Genomic DNA, 18199 nt, shown 5'->3' with positions numbered 1-18199 from the left:
TCCAAGCTAATCTCCATGTAGAAAATGCAATTACTGCATTTACTACAGGAAGCACACTGCTCTGTTAACTTACACATTGCCAAATGGCAACACATCATTTGTACAACTCTCATAATAGGATTGTTTTGCTTTCTGGATGCACGATTAGCAGTCTGCCCTTGTGATTTTAAGACTTTCTCTGAACAGGAAACATTCCCTCTTACCACAGCACCTGTAGTTGGCAGCCTTCAGAGGCCTCTGTCTGGCAGCAGAGCAAGCAAGGGTAGGAGCAAAACCAACCCCAACTGGGCTGTCCAATTCATGATGCACTGCTGTTTCAAGATTCTCATGTCATGTCTTTTTAGAGATCTTTTCCCAGCTGTCGTTTGGTATGGAACCAATAACCATTTGTCAGGACTACCAAAAATGTCCTAGGATAACTGCTTATAAACAAAACATATTTATAATAGGCTGGTACAAGTAAAGCTCCACTTTGTGTATTGTGGGAGCCTTTGAGAGCCAGTGTGGTGTAGTGGTTAAGAGTGGTAGACTCGTAATCTGGTGAACCGGGTTCGCGTCTCCGCTCCTCCACATGCAGCTGCTGGGTGACCTTGAGCTAATCACACTTTTTTGAAGTCTCAGCCCCACTCACCTCACAGAGTGTTTATTGTGGGGGAGGAAGGGAAAGGAGAATGTTAGCTGCTTTGAGACTCCTTCAGGTAGTGATAAAGGTGGGGTATCAAATCCAAACTCTTCTTCTCTTCTTCTTCTTTGAAGCTGCCCGGGGTGGGGTGGGGTAACACTCCTAAACATGGGAACTCTGAAGGCATGGATTGGGCTAGTACAGAAAATGCGTGCTGAGAATGCCCTGTGACTATCATGTGGTGAATGCTTTGGGACAGATTTTATGGACCAAAAAAGGGCTATTAGGTGGTGGCGACCATTATGCGGTGAAATATGGTACTAGCCAAAATGGCTCTGTTCTGCCTCCACTGTTGGAGGCAGTATGCTCCTGAATGCTGGGAATCACAAGTGGGGAGGTTGGTGCTGTGCTCAGATCCTGCTTGTTGGCTTCCCGTGGGCATCAGGTGGCTGGACCAGATGGGCCATTGGCAGGCTCTTCTGTTTTCTTCCTCTAAGCTCCCTCTGCTCCAGCATCTTCCATCTCATATCAAATTTGGCCCAAATGGCCTTTGGAAGAGCATCGTAGAAGCCCTGGTACCATTTTTAATCGCAGAAGATGTGGGTGAATTAGGCACGTGCTGCATATATAAACAGTTGTGTTTAATATTTTTGTTAAAAAGTGGGGGTCTTTTTAAAAAATGTTGGGTTTTTTTTTTTGCACTTTGATATACCTTGGGGCTTGGACAAGCCTGCTGAGACCTTTTTCTTGTGTACCGATGGAGCTCCCCTTGCTATATAATCATCAAGGGACTAGCCTGAATCACAGGCATAGAGGGAATGACAAGAAACAGATCCCAATACATTTATGCTAAGCAATCTGAACCAGAACTGCAGACCACAAAGTGCTAATCTATAATCCACTGTGGCAGGAGTTAAAAATAGTCTATTGCTGATTAATTTTCCATCAGCTTCAAGATGCTGCTTCCGCTTCCTATAATTACAAAAGCAAAATAAAAACAACACTTGACAATGGTGCCAATGACCTTACAGGGCACTGCACCAAAAGTGTCACAGGCAAGATTCCTCTTAAGCCATGGGTAGGCAAACTAAGGCCCGGGGGCTGGAGCCGGACCAATTGCCTTCTAAATCCGGCCCGCAGACGATCCGGGAATCAGCATGTTTTTACATGAGTAGAATGTGTGCTTTTATTTAAAATGCATCTCTGAGTGATTTGTGGGGCCTGCCTGGTGTTTTTAGATGAGAATGTGTGCTTTTATTTTAAATTCATCTCTGGGTGATTTGTGGGGCCTGCCTGGGGTTTTTAGATGAGTAGAATGTGTGCTTTTATTTAAAATGCATCTCTGGGTGATTTGTGGGGCCTGCCTGGTGTTTTTAGATGAGTAGAATGTGTCCTTAAATTTAAAATGCATCTCTGGGTTATTTGTGGGGCATAGGAATTCATCAGTGGACTGGCCCCCTGCTGAAAAAGTTTGATTGCTAGATTGTTACATGTGTCATGGTAGGCAAGTATAATAAATGGCCCATTGTATTTGATGATAGTATGCTGCCACATGTTCAACAAATACATTAAAAACACAAGATGATTTTGTTCTTCGTGCAGAAATAAATGGAATTGCAGTGCTTATCTGGTTCATTATAGCATGTGTAATAGTGGTTGGGGGGGGGAGTTTCTAGCTTGCATTTTGCCCAAGGGCCACATTCACCTTTGACCCAACCCTTTAGCGGGCTACATGCCATTTTGGATGTGTTATGGAATGGTATCCCATTACCTCAACACATACTCTCATGTATGTTTATGCAGATTATAGAATAGGAGACAGTGAACTGCCCTATTCATAACTGACCTAAAATCTTTCGCCATTGGTTTCTATGTGCCTAATCTGAATAAGAAGGATATCACAAGTGCTTTAGGCTGAAATCCTATAGCTAGTAACTGTTGAATGAATCCACTAAATTCAGTGGGACTTACTTCAGTCAAGGCATGTCTAGAATTATCCTGCAAGTCTCTTTTTTAAAGAACGTTATTTTCCTTTGCTTTCCAGTAATTATTTGATCAGGGCATTTAAGATCAGGTTGCTTTTCTTAAAAAAGTTTTCTTCCTCACTTCCCCCATTTTCTTGTTCTTCATATATTAAATTTCAGATAAATCTACAGCTGCCTATTACGGTTTCCATGAACTTTCCCCTTAAAGTAGTTGAAAATAGTTTCAAAAATATTTTTATTTATTTGATGTCTATCTTGTTCTTACATGCATTCCCTCTCTTCTCCCTATACCTTCTTCTCAGAATTGTTGATTATTTTCCAGCTTCATTATTTTCCTACTGGGATTCTCATATTCCTGCCTGCCCTCATTTGAGCCTGTCTGGTTTTCTTGTGAGAACAGGTCCGTTCTAGCTATACAGGTACGACAACACCTGCCCACACTTAATCTTCACCCACAAACTTCCAGTAAGTGCAAAGGGAGGACAGAAGCTAAAACTAAAACCTTTTTTTAAAAAAAATGTATATATGCTGTTTTCTGCAGCAATTACACCAATGATTAAGCACAAGAGATAAAACTTGCATAATTCATGTTACACAATTTTAAACCGCAAAAAGTGATTGCATGATTTTAATCCAGAGAAATTACACACAGAAATCCATTGAAATTATGCTTCACTTTCTGAAGTTTGTTTACTTTAAGCACTTGGGCTTCAACCCTGTATGACTGTACTTCCCATGAAATATTTTTGGCAGTGCTTGACATACACAGGTCAGAACCATTCACATGGTTGTAGTTTTTGGGTGGCACAAATGCAAGGTAACATGCCTATGTTTTCCACAGTCTTTGAAGCTACCTTTATAAAGTATGAGCCATGCAGGAAAAGAAAATTGGCAGAGCTTTGATTTAAATAGTATTTATTGAGTTCACATTTCTAGTTATCTAAATACTGTGTAACTTGCCGCCTTCAGGAAACACACTTTAATATAGGAATATATTAATGGATCTTTGTCAAATATATTTATATATACAGTTGCCTCTTTAGTTTTTCCATACAAAAGAGTTTGGCTGTAATCGAATGAACAAATCATTGATCTATCTTACAATGTTGCAACCTGGTCTCTGAATTGGATTTAACCCGCGAAAGCCATCTCTATTTCCCTAGGAAATATTTTGTTGCCCGTTAAACCACATGTAGGTACCTTACAAAAGAGAACTTTCATTTGATTCAAGCCATTTGAGTCTTAGACATATTTCTTGATCTCATCATACAAGACCAATACAAAAGCACCGCCCATGCCTCTCAACACATTGGACCAGGCGCCTTTGAAAAAAGCTTTGCCCCCTTCATCTTTAGCTATCTTCTTCCAGCAGTCGATTGTGCCTTTGTACATGATATCAGCTGTGGAAGACAAACATGGACAGGTAAAACATAGTTACATTACCTGGAGAAAAAGACCATCGCAATACTGCCTTAATTCCCCTCCCAAGACCTGGAATGCAGTTCTCTGCTCTTTACTCGCTTCAGAAGGAGGACAATGAAATTATAATTTCACCAGCAGCACCACAAAGAAACCACATTCAAATTTGTCCGCACATTCTGGGAGTGAAAGAACCTTCCTCCCTTTGATTTGTATACACGCATACTAAAACTATAAAACAAGACAAATATAGATAAATATAACTTGCCCAAAGACTGCAGAACAGAAATAGCACTGTACTATTAATGCACTTTACTACGAAATGTAAACATACACCAAACAGAAAAGCTGTAATATAAAATCAAATGGTATTGAAACTGCGTCAATAATAATAATTATTACGGTCAGTTGCACCTGTGTCTCTGTTTCAATCTAACCTCTTAAGGAAAAGTACTTGTTTTTTAAGGCTTCTAGCGTCCCTTGAGCATTTAAAATGGAGGAATTTTTTTTGGCAACATTACAAAAATGTAAGGTTATTTTCTTACCTCCTTTCCTGCCAGACTGCATCATCATCCTACGTCGGACAGTGTCAAAGGGGTAAGACACCAGCCCAGCTACTGCAGTAACACTCTGTGCTATCATCCAGCTTACTATGATGTGTACATTCTTTGGATCAGGCAGCATACCTACCATTGGGAGTAGATTACCCAAAGACAGGAGAAGGAAGAGGAAGAGAGAGGGGTGAGAAGAGGGTGTTATCAGTACCACTTTATCAATTCTACCTCAAGCAAGACCAATCATGCCAGTTAAGTTTTGTTTTACACCCAATCAATCCAAGTCACATGATAGAGATCCCTGCATTGCAGGGGGTTGGACTAGATGACCCTTGGGTCCCTTCCAACTCTAAGATTCTATTATTCTAGACATCAGCAGCTGCAGCAGAATTCCAAGGCAAGTCATTTTGCATGCTACTTTGGGAAGACGTACATATACACAGATGCTGTTGTGTTTTCAGTGCCTAGAATGTATAGCTTTACCAGAAAGCAAGTGCATTCATATAATCCTTAGTTACAGGAAAGTTTGGGGTTGTCAACCAAACAGTTAAGCCACCCTCAGATATATGTAGACGCTGAGTAGTCCACTCAGTTAGCATCCTAGCTTTCCTCCAAAAAGCTCAGGTGGCAAACATGGAGCTGTCTCACTTTATCCTAACAGCCCCACGAAATTAGGCCACTCCCAAAGTCTCACTCGGTATACTTCAGGAATTTAAGCCCATATATTCACAGTTCAAATCCAGCACTCAAACTATTACACTACAATGACACTTTTGGGGAATTGCTTCTACTGCCAGAACTTAACAACAGAGTAGGAACCTAAGGAAAGGTGTTTTTTTTTCTAGGTGGGAATATTTAGCTTCATATCTAGAATATCCATTTGTACTGACCTCTTGGCCAGTTGGGCAAATATTAAGAGATGATTGGTTGAAGGAGACTAAGAAGCTTGTATGGTGAGAGTCACAACAAGGGTAGGATAGGGTATCTGAATAATGGGGCATGGAAAGGGCAGCCTGATTCCCTATGCTGGCAATTAAAAGAAGCTTACTAATCAGTGCATGGCCCTATGAAGTTTACTCATAACTAGATATAATACAAATTATACCTATTATAAATCTTTGAAAATACTTGGATGAGGAGGTAGACATTTAAGAACTGTTCTGTTTTCTTTCTTTCTAAGAAAAGGGAGAAAGATGAAGCACACTCCAAACCTGTCTTAACTAGAAATACTTACCAACCTATTGAAGCAAGAAGAACCCTATTTTGGGAGCATGTTTAAATATTTCATATTCTACATTCAGGGAAAACGCTATAACTCATAGAATCTAGGCTGTGTTTTGCTACTCGGCTAACATCAAGTGGCTTCCCTTTCTTACCCTTAGCGGTATCATAGACGCCAAAATACGCTGCTCTGTAGATGATGATGCCCTGGACTGAAACATTGAATCCCAAGTAGAGACCCTTCAGGCCATCAGATTTGTAGATTTTGGCAATACAGTTGCCCAGCCCAGTGAACTGCCTCTCGCTCGCCCCTTTGCCCACATCAGCAGCTAGCCTGGTCCTGGCAAAATCCAGCGGGTAAACGAAGCAGAGAGAAGTTGCCCCTGCAGCACCCCCAGAGGCCAAGTTGCCAGCAAAGTAACGCCAGAACTGCTTGTGCCTGTCCACACCCCCAAGGAAGATCTGCTTGTACTTGTCCTTGAAGGCAAAGTTGAGGGCCTGGGTGGGGAAGTACCGGATGACATTGGCCAAGTTGCCTCTCCAGAAGGAAATGATGCCCTGCTCCTTGGGGATCCGTACTACACAGTCCATGATCCCCTTATACTGCTTATCAGCTGTGATCTGTTGGCTGGCATGCTGGACCTGTTAAAGGAAGAAAAGGGATGGGAAGAAAGAGAGGGAGGTGGGAAGGAAGGAAGGAAGGAAAATCATTGTGGCACATTATACACAACCTCTCAATTGGAAGAAATAGCCATTCCTATCTTTGCACCTGCAGCTTTATCTTTGATTACTGTTTGGTGCCAAAGTTGGCCATCCGCTTGAGATTAGCATCACTTCCTACAACACCAGGGCATAACAGCTGCACATAATGTGTAACTATAATAACTTACTTGACCATTAGAAATGGAAAGTGGAAGAACTGTAGTTGCTCCTCCTTCCAATCAAACAATTAATCCCCCCCCTCACATATGAAGTTCTTGATAGGCTATGGACTAGCTTGATTTTCTCTATTATACACACACTTTTTTTAAAAAAAACACCATGGTGATTCGGTAGCATATGCAGTATTAAAGGGAGACTGGCTACATATGCAAGATGTCATTCTTCCATTTATATGGCCCTCCCAAGAACTCATGCCCTTCAGTTGACCTCCAGTTAGCTATCAGGCCACTGATCCTAGTAGCAAATAGCACTCCCCCCCCCCCCCAGTTTAGTTCAAAACACCGTTCCTTTCACAATAGTTTTTTAGTGTATTTTTTTACAAGTTATTGGACTTAATGGCCATCTGCCATATACGTGCAAGCACACACTGAAAAGAAAATAATAAAACACCCAAGATTTCAAGGCATTTCCCCCAATGCTCAGCACACTTGCAGATCTGTGCTATAAACAGAGCCAAGGAAAAAAGAGCTGCGCTGGTCTTGTGTAATCAGAACTGCACAACTGGAGTTTCCATATTTAGTCACTTCAAGCTCTAGCCCATCTGACAGTAGAATTCCTGCTACACTCCTGAGTCACAGGAAGATCCTTTCCTTAGAGATACAGCCCGAGCAACAGCTCTTGAGGGCAGCAAACTTAAGGCATCGCCATCACCAAACCATCACCACTTCTAACAAAGGGCCTGTGAATTTCTAAGCCAAAAAAATTACTAGACAACTTGTTGTCCTTGTCAATCTGGAAAGAATGTCCCTGCCATTTACTTTTAGGTCCACAGAACGATGCAACCTTTCCAGGAACAGGTGCGGGTTGACTTTTTGGGCAGCTTATTTTGTGCACGCGCAAGCACACCACTTTAGAAACCCAACCTCCTTACCTGTAGCAGCAGTTTCACTCTTTCAATAGGTGCTACGGCAGTTTTGGAAATGGCAGCAGCAATCCCACCAGCCAAGAAGTCCTTAAGGAAACTGAGAGCTTGGTCAGACATGATGGAGGCAAGTCAGAGCGACACACCAATCGCCCCTTCCTCTTTCCTTCCTTTTATTATTTGTTTTCTTTTTGGCTAATGGAGGAGCTGTCCACAGGCACCTCCCCACCCAGCTGCGCCCCCCCAACCTAAAGCACCCGCGTTCCAAATGGACGGACCCTTACCCCCTTTTCAGCTATTTATAGCTCCCCCCGGGTCTCGCGATAGCCGGAGGGGGCCGGCCGGGGGCCGTTCCGCGCGCACATTGGCTGGGACCCCCCGTGAGGCGAGGGCACCGGGGCAAAGCCGCCATGCTGCTCTCCCCTGAAGGGGCAGCCCTGGCGAGGGGGATGTCTCGGCAAGGGCAAAGTAAAGTTATCTGCTGCTCCCTGTTGGAGAGCGCAATGTCACGGCATGTGCTCGCGCTGTTATTAATAGCACACGGGGCGGCCCTGGCCGGGGGAGGTGAGGGGGCGAAACTGACACTCTCTGGGCAGAAGAGTTAACCCTTCCACGGGGCGACCGAAGTTCTGGCGAGGAGGAGCGCAAGCGGCGCCGCGGGAAATGGGGAAGGGCAAGAAGGTGCGCGGTGCGCCCTCGCGATGGTGGCGCGCGCCTGTGCGTGCTGTTGCAGCATATGAAATAAAAGAAACCCGCCCTTCTTCCTCCAAAGAGCTCAGGAGGTGGGGTTCCATTTTTTTAGCCTGCACAGCAGCCTTATGAGGTAGGCTAGGGAAGCTGAGGTACAGTGATTGGCTGAAGATGTTATCTGCCCGGGGATGGATTCAGGATCTTCCCGGTCCGTGTCCTTGCTACTGGGTCACACTCGCTGCACCCAAACATTATTATTTTCAGCTTGTAAGCCCACTGCACTGTGCCTCGCATTTCTTTCTATTTATTTATTAAATTTTGGAAGTAGAACGCAGACATTGTGGCCAATAGCCAGATCAGATCAGGTTCTTTATTATGCACTCCCCGGACCTGAACAAGCTAGTAGCCACTGATAGCCCTGACCTCCATTCACCTGCTTTTATTTCCAATTTAGTAAAATTAGGATTGTGTTTTCATATGCCCTTTGCTTTGTCTTTCTAATTCTCTATTGCCTACTCAGGCTGGCAGCAGCTCACCAGTGTCTGGGGCAGAGACCTGTCTCAGCTCATCTGCAGAGATCCTTTAAATGTCAACTTGTACCCTTGCCCATGAAAAGCAAGTGCTGAGCCATTTAGCTATGGCCTTCCTCATGTACACATATGTTTTTGCCTTCATAATTTACTTATTGTGCATGGTGAACTCTGAAAAGTAATAAAGCGAGGAGTGTGCGTCCATATTTAAGATGCTGATCCTGGAATTAGAATATGAAGGGAGACCAATGAGTTTTCTTGCAAAGCGCAGAGCTATAGCTTTAAAGTTCCACTGAGAGAGAGTCTTTCTCATGCCAGCAGTTTCTCTCCATTCATGGATGTAGTGAGGAGGAGTTAATGCTCTTTTCCTAGTAGTGCCTTGAAAGGAGAACCACTGCATGTGATCAGAAGGCAGGTGTCACTCTTTAGGTGGAAAGGAGGCTGGTGGGAGGTGCCAGGAGCATATGACTAGCAAATGGAAAGTTTGTAACCCAAAATATGAACTATAAGTACAGGAAGTGCTTGTATACAGTATAATCCAGTCACTGCCTGACATCATGGATCTTGTGGATGTAGGCGTATCAACCTGGGAAGGCAGCCCATTTAGGAGAGGGAAAAATCTGACCCTAAACCACTGCTGCCTTGCAGAATATATTCAGGAGAAGAAAAGGCTAAGGAGTAAACCCTACACAAATTCGGAGTGGAGTTCCTAAGACGGTTGGATGGCGCCTTGTACACCTTCCGGCAACTTCTGCAACAAAGCTGGTGCCAAACATATTGCTCTGTTTTCCTTTGGACCATATCAGCGAGGCTGATGTCATCTGGGCAGCCCAGGACCTCTATGCACACTGCCCTGGCTTGCACCCTGGGGAGGTCACTTCAGTGCCGCTAACACAGTGGTTTGACTTCACCTCCCAGAGGGGCACTCCATTGTCTCTTGAGACAGACAGATGGCAACAACCATAAAATAGTCTCATACTGTGTACACAGCATACATTTAAAGCACAATCTTCCACCCCCTTCCAAAAACATCCTGGAATATACAATCATACCTTGGAAATCGAACAGAATATGTTCCAGAAGTCCGTTCAACTTCCAAAACGTTCGGAAACCAAAGCATGGCTTCTCATTGGCTGTAGGAAGCTGCTGCAGGTAATCAGAAGCTGCAGAAGCCCCATCAGCCTGTTGGGTTCCAAAGAACATTCGCAAACCAGAACACTCACTTCTGGGTTTGCAGCATTTGGGATGCTCCGAGTCAGTGGCGTAGCGTGGGTTGTCAGCACCCGGGGCAAGGCAAGTAATTTGCGCCCCCTAACCCGTGGATTTGCGCCCCCTAACCCTAACCCCCAGATGTTGCGCCCGGTGCGGCCGGCCCCCCCTGCACCCCCCATGCTACGCCACTGCTCCGAGTACCAAGATGTTCGGGATCCAAGTTATGGCTGTACAGTATTTTGTTACGGGTGGTGGGAACTGTAGCTCTGTGAGGAGCAACTACAGTTCTCATGATTCTTTGGGAGGAAATGCATTTTAAATGTGTTTTAAATTTATGATGAGTATGCAGCTTCACATCCTTCTTTGCATTGTTTGCTGGAGAGGCATTTTCACAATAGAGGCTCAGGCTGTGTGCACACAACATTTTATTCTAGAATCAGTGTTGACTACATTTTTTCTACATAGTCCACACAGAAGCCAGTGCATATTTTTTGCCACTGAAAGTTTTAAAAAAGCTCATTGCAGATTGGTTCTACATTACTCCATGGTGTGTCCATTTGAAAATAGATTTAGGAGATTCTGGCAATGGGTGGTATATACAAGAAGCACCACCACCACTTCCTTCTCTGTTCACCTGCGGCATGTGCAGGGAGGAAAAGGCATGGAAACCTAAGTGTATCAAGTAAACACCTTTGTGGAAAAGGAAAAGTTTAGACAGCACTGTTGTCAACTCATGCTCTACTTGTGAACTGGTTTTCCACTTTAGCTTTAGCAAAGTAAACATAGACACCAGTGCTAGGCAAATAGTGGTGCAACTATAGAGAAAAATGGCTATCAGAAGTTCTTCATGTTTACCAAAAGTTCAGGCTATGTGTCACTCTGATTTTCTATCTCTGCATTATAAAAGCCCTTTTCTTTATTGCATAAAAAGGTAAAGGACCCCTGACAGTTAAGTCCAGTTGTGAATGACTCTGGGGTTGTGGCGCTCATCTCACTTTACAGGCTGAGGAAGTCAGTGTTTGTCCGCAGACAGTTTTTCCAGGACATGTGGCCAGCATGACTAAGCCATTTCTGGCGAAACGAGAGTAACGCACAGAAACACCATTTACTTTCCTGCCAGAGTGGTACCTATTTATCTACTTGCACTTTGACATGCTTTTGAACTGCTAGGTTGGCAGAAGCTGGGACTGAGCAATGGGAGCTCAGCCCGTTGCGGGGATTCAAACCGCCGACCTTCTGATCAGCAAGCCCTAGGCTCAGTGGTTTAGACCACAGCGCCACCCATGTTAATTGCATAGAGCTACTTTAAATATGCTGGGTATCTCTTACAGATCATCACAGCCAACTTTTCTTGCATGAGAGTTCTTGTTCTTGAAGCAGCTGTACAGAAGTGGGAACAGTTTGCCATTCTAAGGTGGCAAAAACTCTCCCATGCAATCTTTAAAGGTACAGGAGTTCTGCCATCCGTTAAGTTTTGTCACCCCATATCAATGCGGTTTCAGTGATGGGAAGGATAGGGTTAATTAAAGGAAGTTTTGTTGCGAAGAGGCAAGAGACCTTATTTACTTGGGACTACTTCCCCTGAGTTGACCTGTAGATCTCTCAGCAAACTGGTTTATTTTAGCACTGGCCTTCTGAGGTCGACTGACTTTTCACCTGAATAATAAGGTACAAAGCCAAAACTCAAGGACTTCTGCTGCTTGGAAAGCAGACTGCTGTAGCAACTGGATTCTGTCTCTGTTCTAAGACAAGTGACCTGAAATAACCTTATAACATATTCACTGTAATATTATCCCTGCAGTGTATCTCCGGAGAGACCGATTTCAATCTTAGCCATGCTAAAATCACTATTATCTACCTTGGCTCTGGAAGATATGAATAAGAGAAAACAATTTTTAAAACTTCCACACAATTCTGTTTCAAAATGTACATTCATTCCTCAGTGACATTCATCTCCTATTTTGTACCTGCAGCTAAAAAGTTCATAGTTTCAGATTATGCTGGTTTTTGCCATCTCTTTTGAAGTTCTAGCATTGGGGCTGTGGCAGGAGTGAAATTGTCCAAGTGTCTAAAACACCTAATTCACTTATTGTAACTGCATTTATTTGGAGATAAGACTCACCAGTGTCAAAGTAAGGTTTGCTTAACTGACAAGCAAAAGAAAGCCAAAATGTTATTTGATAGTTCTGTACCATTCATGATCACATCAAGAAATAAACATTTGGGATGTTCAGCTTCTCTTACCCCTGTAATGTCCTTAATTGCATCTAGTTGCCCTAGTCCGAATGAAATATATACAAGCACCAGAAGGTAAAAAAAGGTAAGGTAAAGGACCCCTGGACTGTTAAGTCTAGTCAAAGGCAACTATGGGGTTGCGGTGCTCATCTCATTTTCAGACCAAGGAAGCCGGCGTTTGTCTGCAGACAGCTTTCCGGGTCATGTGGCCAGCATGACTAAATCACTACTGGTGCAACAGAATACTGTGACAGAAACCAGAGTGCACGGAAACACCATTTACCTTCCTGCCACAGAGGTACCTATTTATCTACTTGCACTGGCATGCTTTCAAACTGCCAGGTTGGGGACAGAGCAACAGGAGCTCACCCCGTCATGGGGATTCGAACCGCTGACCTTCTGATCGGCAAACACAAGAGTCTAAGTGATTTAGAACACAGTGCCACCCGCATCCCAGAAGCATCAGAAATGGCACCTGGAAGCTCTGAGCCACATACTCACTGGTTGCTTGCATAGCGAAGCAGTGACAAGGCCCTTTCTCCTAACTCATATACGTAATATGCTCCAAGCAGACACATGATTGTGGTGGTGCTTGATTTGCTTAATTCTTCCCCACAGACGGAAGTGATAGTGTGGCAGTGGGGAGATGTCTCCAAGGTTGTATAGCAATGTAGACTACCAGGATCATATGTGATGGTTTGCAAGTGAGAGAAAAAGAAGCAGGAAAGGGATGCAATGTGAAGGACACTGCTAAGCATTGTCTGGATCATAATTTCATGCATTGTGGATATTCTGCAAAAGGTGATGCTTCATGTGAACTGCTCATACATAGGAAAATTCATACAACCAATCTGACGTGCTGAAATGCATTGCATAAGGGAATTTGTGCTGGTGTCAGTATTTAAAACATAGCCATGCATGTGACTTCAGGAACAGAGCCAAGATCCCGGGTGTCTATAACGTCACCTGCTCTGTGTCAAGCTGTCACACAGAATGGTGAGCATAAATAGAACAGAACTTCTGCATGTGATTTCTGAGCAGTAACCTTTTCCTTTTTCATTTCTCCCCTTCCACATTTCGTCCAAATGCTGCATAGGCTGCTGCTGAAGCAAATTAGCAACCTAGTGCCATTTTGTGTTCCTGTCTCTGTTGGCTACTTTCTAGCAAGCCTATAATGAAGTCAAGTAGGTTGGGAATCAGTCAAATTACAAGCTGGCAAATAAACTAAACTCTAGAAATTTCTAGCAAGGCTATAATGAAGTTGAGTTGGTTAAGAATAAATTACAAGCTGGCTAAAACAATAAATAAATCACAAGGATTGAAAATCAAAATCTGGAAATTTATGTTGCATAAACAATGCACATATGGGGACAAATTCACACAAAAATGCTGGTGAATTTTCATGAGGATTAAAAAACAAAATCAAAACTGACATGGAAATGTGTAGAACTTAATTTAAGAATGCAAATATTAGAATCAGAAATATTAGAATGGATATAAAATGTCACCCATTCCTGGGAGGGATGTGCCTACATTGTAGGATTTGTAGGAGCAGTAGGTACTGTATCTGACATTAACATTTCAACTGAGCTTTGCTACAGCTGAATATTTTCTGCCACTAGATGGCAGAGTACCCATTGCTTAGATCTGATAAAGTGGGCTCTGGTTCAAGGAGGGTTATGCCTCAAGCTCAGCAGCAGGCAGACATGCATTTGAGGGGGCCTGAAGCTTGAACTGTTTTGGAGGCCTTTTCACAATAAGCACCGAGATCTGGGTAGCCACTGTTATATTCTTCAGTGGGGTTATTCCATGCCAGGTTGCCACAATTAAAACAAAAAACTACTGCATCTCGGATTTTGCTTAAAATTGCTGTACCGCGACCCTCCACATTTACAACAGCTGACTCTCAAACTTCGGGATTGTTGAAATATATACAACAAATAATGGGTCTTTTAGACTCCATTTTTTAAAAGCCATATGGACTAAAGTCGCTTCTGGTGGGAGCTTAAGCTTCATTAGTCTCATAGTGGATCTGCCCCTGTTCAGCATTTGGGCAGGTCTTACCCACCACCCAGATCACTTCTGCCACTTCAGCCTTCTGACCCTTATTGCAATGGGTAGGTGGGAGGGGGGCTAGTAGTGGCATGCAGGTGGCACTGTGGTCTAAACCACTGAGCCTCTTGGGCTCCCCGATAAGAAGGTTGGCAGTTTGAATCCCTGCGACGGGGTGAGCTCCCATTGCTCTGTCCCAGCTCCAGCCAACCTAGCAGTCCGAAAGCATACCAGTGCAGGTAGATAAATAGGTACTGCTGCGGTTGGAAGGTCAATGGTGTTTTCATGTGCTCTGTCTTCCATCATAGTATTCTGCTGTACTAGAAGTGGTTTAGTAATGCTGGCCACATGACCCAGAAAGCTGTCTGCGGACAAACACCGGCTCCCTCATCCTGAAAGTGAGATGAACGCTGTAACCCCATAGTCACCTTTGACTGGACTTAACCATCCAGGAGTCCTTTACCTTTACCTAGTAAGGGTAGAGGGGATCAGAGAAGGGTACCGGCAAAGGTTGGAATATTCAAATTGTTGCTTCAATCAATTGCACTTATTGCATCGTATAATAAAAAGAATGCAACTTTTATTATTAATAATAGTCATCATAATCATCGATTGGCTACAGAACTAAAGTTACTTGTACTTCTGCCCCATTGATTTCAGTGAGAACTTACAGTGTGATTGTATACGTCTATTTAGAAGTAAGACCACTGAGTTCAATAGGATGTATGTATGGCCATGGCCCTGTATACCTGAAGGAGTGTCTCCACCACCGTCATTCAGCCCAGACACTAAGGTCCAACTCTGAAGGTTTTCTGGTGTGCCCCTCACTTTGACAGGTGAAGCTACAGGGAACTAGGCAGAGGGCTTTCTCGATAGTAGTGCCAACCCTGTGGAACACCCTCCCATCAAATGTCAAGCAGATAAGTAACTTATACAACCTTTAGAAAACATCTGAAGGGAAGTTTTTTAAAGTTTAATTTTGTGTTATGTTTTTATATATGTTGGAAGCCACCCTGAATGACTGGGTTAACCCAGTCAGATGAGTGGGGTACAAACAAATAAAAACAATAACAATAACAATAATTAGGTGTTTGCCTAGCAGGAGTGGCTAATCCTCACCCCCCCCCCAAGTGTTTCTGGGTGGCTAATCCACAGACCTCTCCCAACAATTCTGCAGCATCTTTAAAAAAGGTGAACCAAAAACTCAGATACAAAGGTATTATATAAATACACCAACAACATTGGTTTGTATAATTGTACAAATTTTAGAAATGGGTTTTTATTGATTTTATAGTCTGTATCTTTTTTATCTTGTTTTTTTAAAGTCTATGGGACCCCCAAGCCACTGCTTCAGCAATTTTGCATCAAGGCAATTATAGTGCATGGGTGGTGTCCACACACAGTTTCACCTTATTAGTTTTTCTGCAATGCTCCCCCAATGTTATTTGTGTTACAACAACTTACATGATTTCCGCAAGGAAGTTAAGGGACATGCACTGATTAGAAACAAAGCAGTATGCACACCCTAAAACCTTTGCAAGCTGAAACAGCATTAAAAGCAGGATCACGTATAACTGCTCTGATACCATCATGATCACAAATCATTAATAAAATGGCCAACTGGAAAGGTCCTGCATCTTTTGTGTATTATCTCATTTCATCTCATTGTACAACAGTTTGAGAGCTTCTGACTTTGAAGCAGTTTAGAAATCTGTGAAACCAATCAAATAAATAAGCATAGCCAATTCGTGGAAGCAGCACATACATGAAGCAACTGTTTATCTCCTCCTAACTGTTTAATAGACTTGATGGGGGGGGGAAGCATAGCTGTCAACCTTTCCCTTTTCTTGCGAGGAATCCTATTCGGAATAAGGGAATTTCCCTTTAAAAAAGGGAAACGTTGACAGCTATGGGGGGAAGCAATCTGGGCAGATGGTTGTAAACAAGGACAAACAAAAATGAAGAAGTTCCTTTCGTGACTTCACTTTTTAAAAAAATGTTTTAAATGTCATGCATATGAAAGGAAGTTTATTCCGGTTGTTGATTTATAAGGAGCAGCAGGGAAAGGGGAATGGTGGGACCGAAATGACAAATCCACACTGCATAAGTAAACTCTTTCATTGGCTTGCCCCAAAGGAAGCCTGTTCTCCCCAGCTCTCCAGAAGTCAGCCCTGCCTTATCAGCTCTGCAAAATGGAGAATGAATGCCTTGCTCATTATTATCACTGAAGTCATTCCTATTTATGCCGGTATTTCATGGATTATGTTTTTATGAAAACACTTTCTTGCCTGTGAATAAACACAGGCGCTTTAAAAATATTTGTATGCAAAATGTATCGAAGGCCATTATGAAAATGCTTTGCGAAAAGGCAGTAAGAAGCTTTTTGCAACCTTGAAAAAAAGAAGAAAAAAGAAACCCTCTCACATTTTCTCTCATGCTAAACAGTCCAAAGAAAAGGCCTTTTCAGAGTTAACTAGTTTCAGCGATACCAGTGTTTTAGTGTAATGAATAACTTTTCAAAGGGGACAATCACACATGGCTCAGTATGCCGGTATTTCTATTTCTGAGCACCACCAATGGAAGGATTTCTGTGGCAGAATTTCTTTCTCAGAGAAAGCTGAAGCGATCAAAACCCTGATTAACCTCTGATATTCACGTGCTGCTCTTGATCTTGGGGACCGAAGCTGTAACAAAGAGTTAATGGCAGCCATATGCTTGGGGTATTGTAGGTTCCGCTGACCCAAATGTGAACTCCATGAGTGACTGCAGCGAACTGCTGTTTGTTCCAAGTTTGGCGTGCAGATTACTGATGAAGAGTTTGAGCTTCTACTTGACAGAATCCCTCTTGATGAAGATGGAAATGTCAAATTTCCCCAGTTCATACCCATGTTTGATTCACAATTTACAGCCTCGACTTTTTGAATTTGTCATATGTCAATCAATTTCTGTTTGCTAGAGAAGCTTTGCAATAATCCACGAGAGCAGGTTCAGGCTATCTGTCCGTGTTGCATTTTATAGCATTTAATATTTTCAGGAAATGCAATTTGCCTCATTCAGTGACAGCTTAATTGGTGTTTAGGCACTGAACAAAGTTTGACATTCAGGGCATTTTCACACACAAGAGCTCAAGTGTTTTCACACTTGAGAGTTGAATCAGCCTAGGCTTAAATTTGGTCCTTACCATGGAGGTAAAACCTATACGGGCTACAAGGCACTTGCAATTTTTATTCCAACTTGTTATGCTTTGAAAATACTCACAGATGGCAGAAAGAATGTGAAAGTGGCTCAAATGTGGTGGTTCTTAGTCTCATGTGTGAAAACGTTCTTGTTTGAACTGGAAATATGTTTGCAAGTGTGACAAATGAACAACTTTTTCAAAAGTTTTGTAAGACATACTTTTTTAGTAAAGCTTTTTTATTGAAGGTGTTTCTGTGTCTGACTGCTTAGATCTGTGTTCCTAGTGTTGGTTCTGTTATAATGGGCAGATTATATGTTGGGGAAGGGTATTCATATTGAGTCTTCCCTAGGAGATAAGTCCAGAGTTCTGAGTGAATGAGAATTCATTCTTTCTCAATTTCCCTTGAAGCTTTTAAATGCTTGTAAAAACAAGAGTGGTGGATATTGTGTCTGCACACATACAAACCCATATGTTTGCAATGGGTTAGGTTTATGTTCCACTCCCCATTTGATAAGACTTATCCATCATAGCTCTATCACAAACTACTAGTGATTGTGTGTGTCTTAACCTTTTATGGGGACGAAACTAACTTGAGGAAACCTGACCTGACCTTTGTGATGGCATCACTCTGTGTGTGTGTGTGTGTGTGTCATTCTTCTGCTATCCATGCACCATTAGATTTTTGTGTTTTTTCCAA

At 42.8% G+C, this 18199-nt stretch overlaps 1 protein-coding gene and 1 long non-coding RNA gene across 2 annotated transcripts in view; one reads left to right on the top strand and one right to left on the bottom strand.

Annotated features, from left to right (window-relative positions):
- Positions 1-3505: 3505 nt before the first annotated feature.
- SLC25A4 (solute carrier family 25 member 4) lies at positions 3506-7881 on the bottom strand. Its single transcript, XM_082237931.1, has 4 exons — positions 7615-7881; positions 5957-6443; positions 4572-4712; positions 3506-4007 (listed from the first exon to the last, which is right to left on the bottom strand). The coding sequence occupies exons 1-4, from the start codon at positions 7723-7725 to the stop codon at positions 3850-3852; spliced, it is 897 nt and encodes a 298-aa protein (XP_082094057.1). The 5' UTR covers positions 7726-7881; the 3' UTR covers positions 3506-3849.
- A 151-nt stretch (positions 7882-8032) lies between these two features.
- The window catches only part of LOC309540789, a 29902-nt gene continuing 19735 nt past the window's right edge, over positions 8033-18199 (top strand). The window contains exon 1 of the long non-coding RNA XR_014223495.1: positions 8033-8387. This is a non-coding gene — a long non-coding RNA (uncharacterized lncRNA). The remainder of the gene's footprint in view (positions 8388-18199) is intronic.

The sequence above is a fragment of the Podarcis vaucheri genome, assembly GCF_965113315.1.
Source record: "Podarcis vaucheri genome assembly, chromosome: 9".
NCBI lineage: Eukaryota > Metazoa > Chordata > Lepidosauria > Squamata > Lacertidae > Podarcis > Podarcis vaucheri.
The sequence above is the reverse complement of the archived record's forward strand: the minus strand, read 5'-3'. Positions and strand labels throughout refer to the sequence as shown.

Excerpts from the sequence above, each read along its gene's own strand:
- SLC25A4 (XM_082237931.1), bottom strand. The coding sequence starts at position 7,725 with ATGTCTGACCAAGCTCTCAGTTTCCTTAAGGACTTCTTGGCTGGTGGG. Across the intron at positions 6,444-7,614 it reads GAGTGAAACTGCTGCTACAG|GTCCAGCATGCCAGCCAACA; the intron begins GTAAGGAGGTTG and ends TTCCTTTAACAG. Across the intron at positions 4,713-5,956 it reads CGTCTATGATACCGCTAAGG|GTATGCTGCCTGATCCAAAG; the intron begins GTAAGAAAGGGA and ends TCCCAATGGTAG.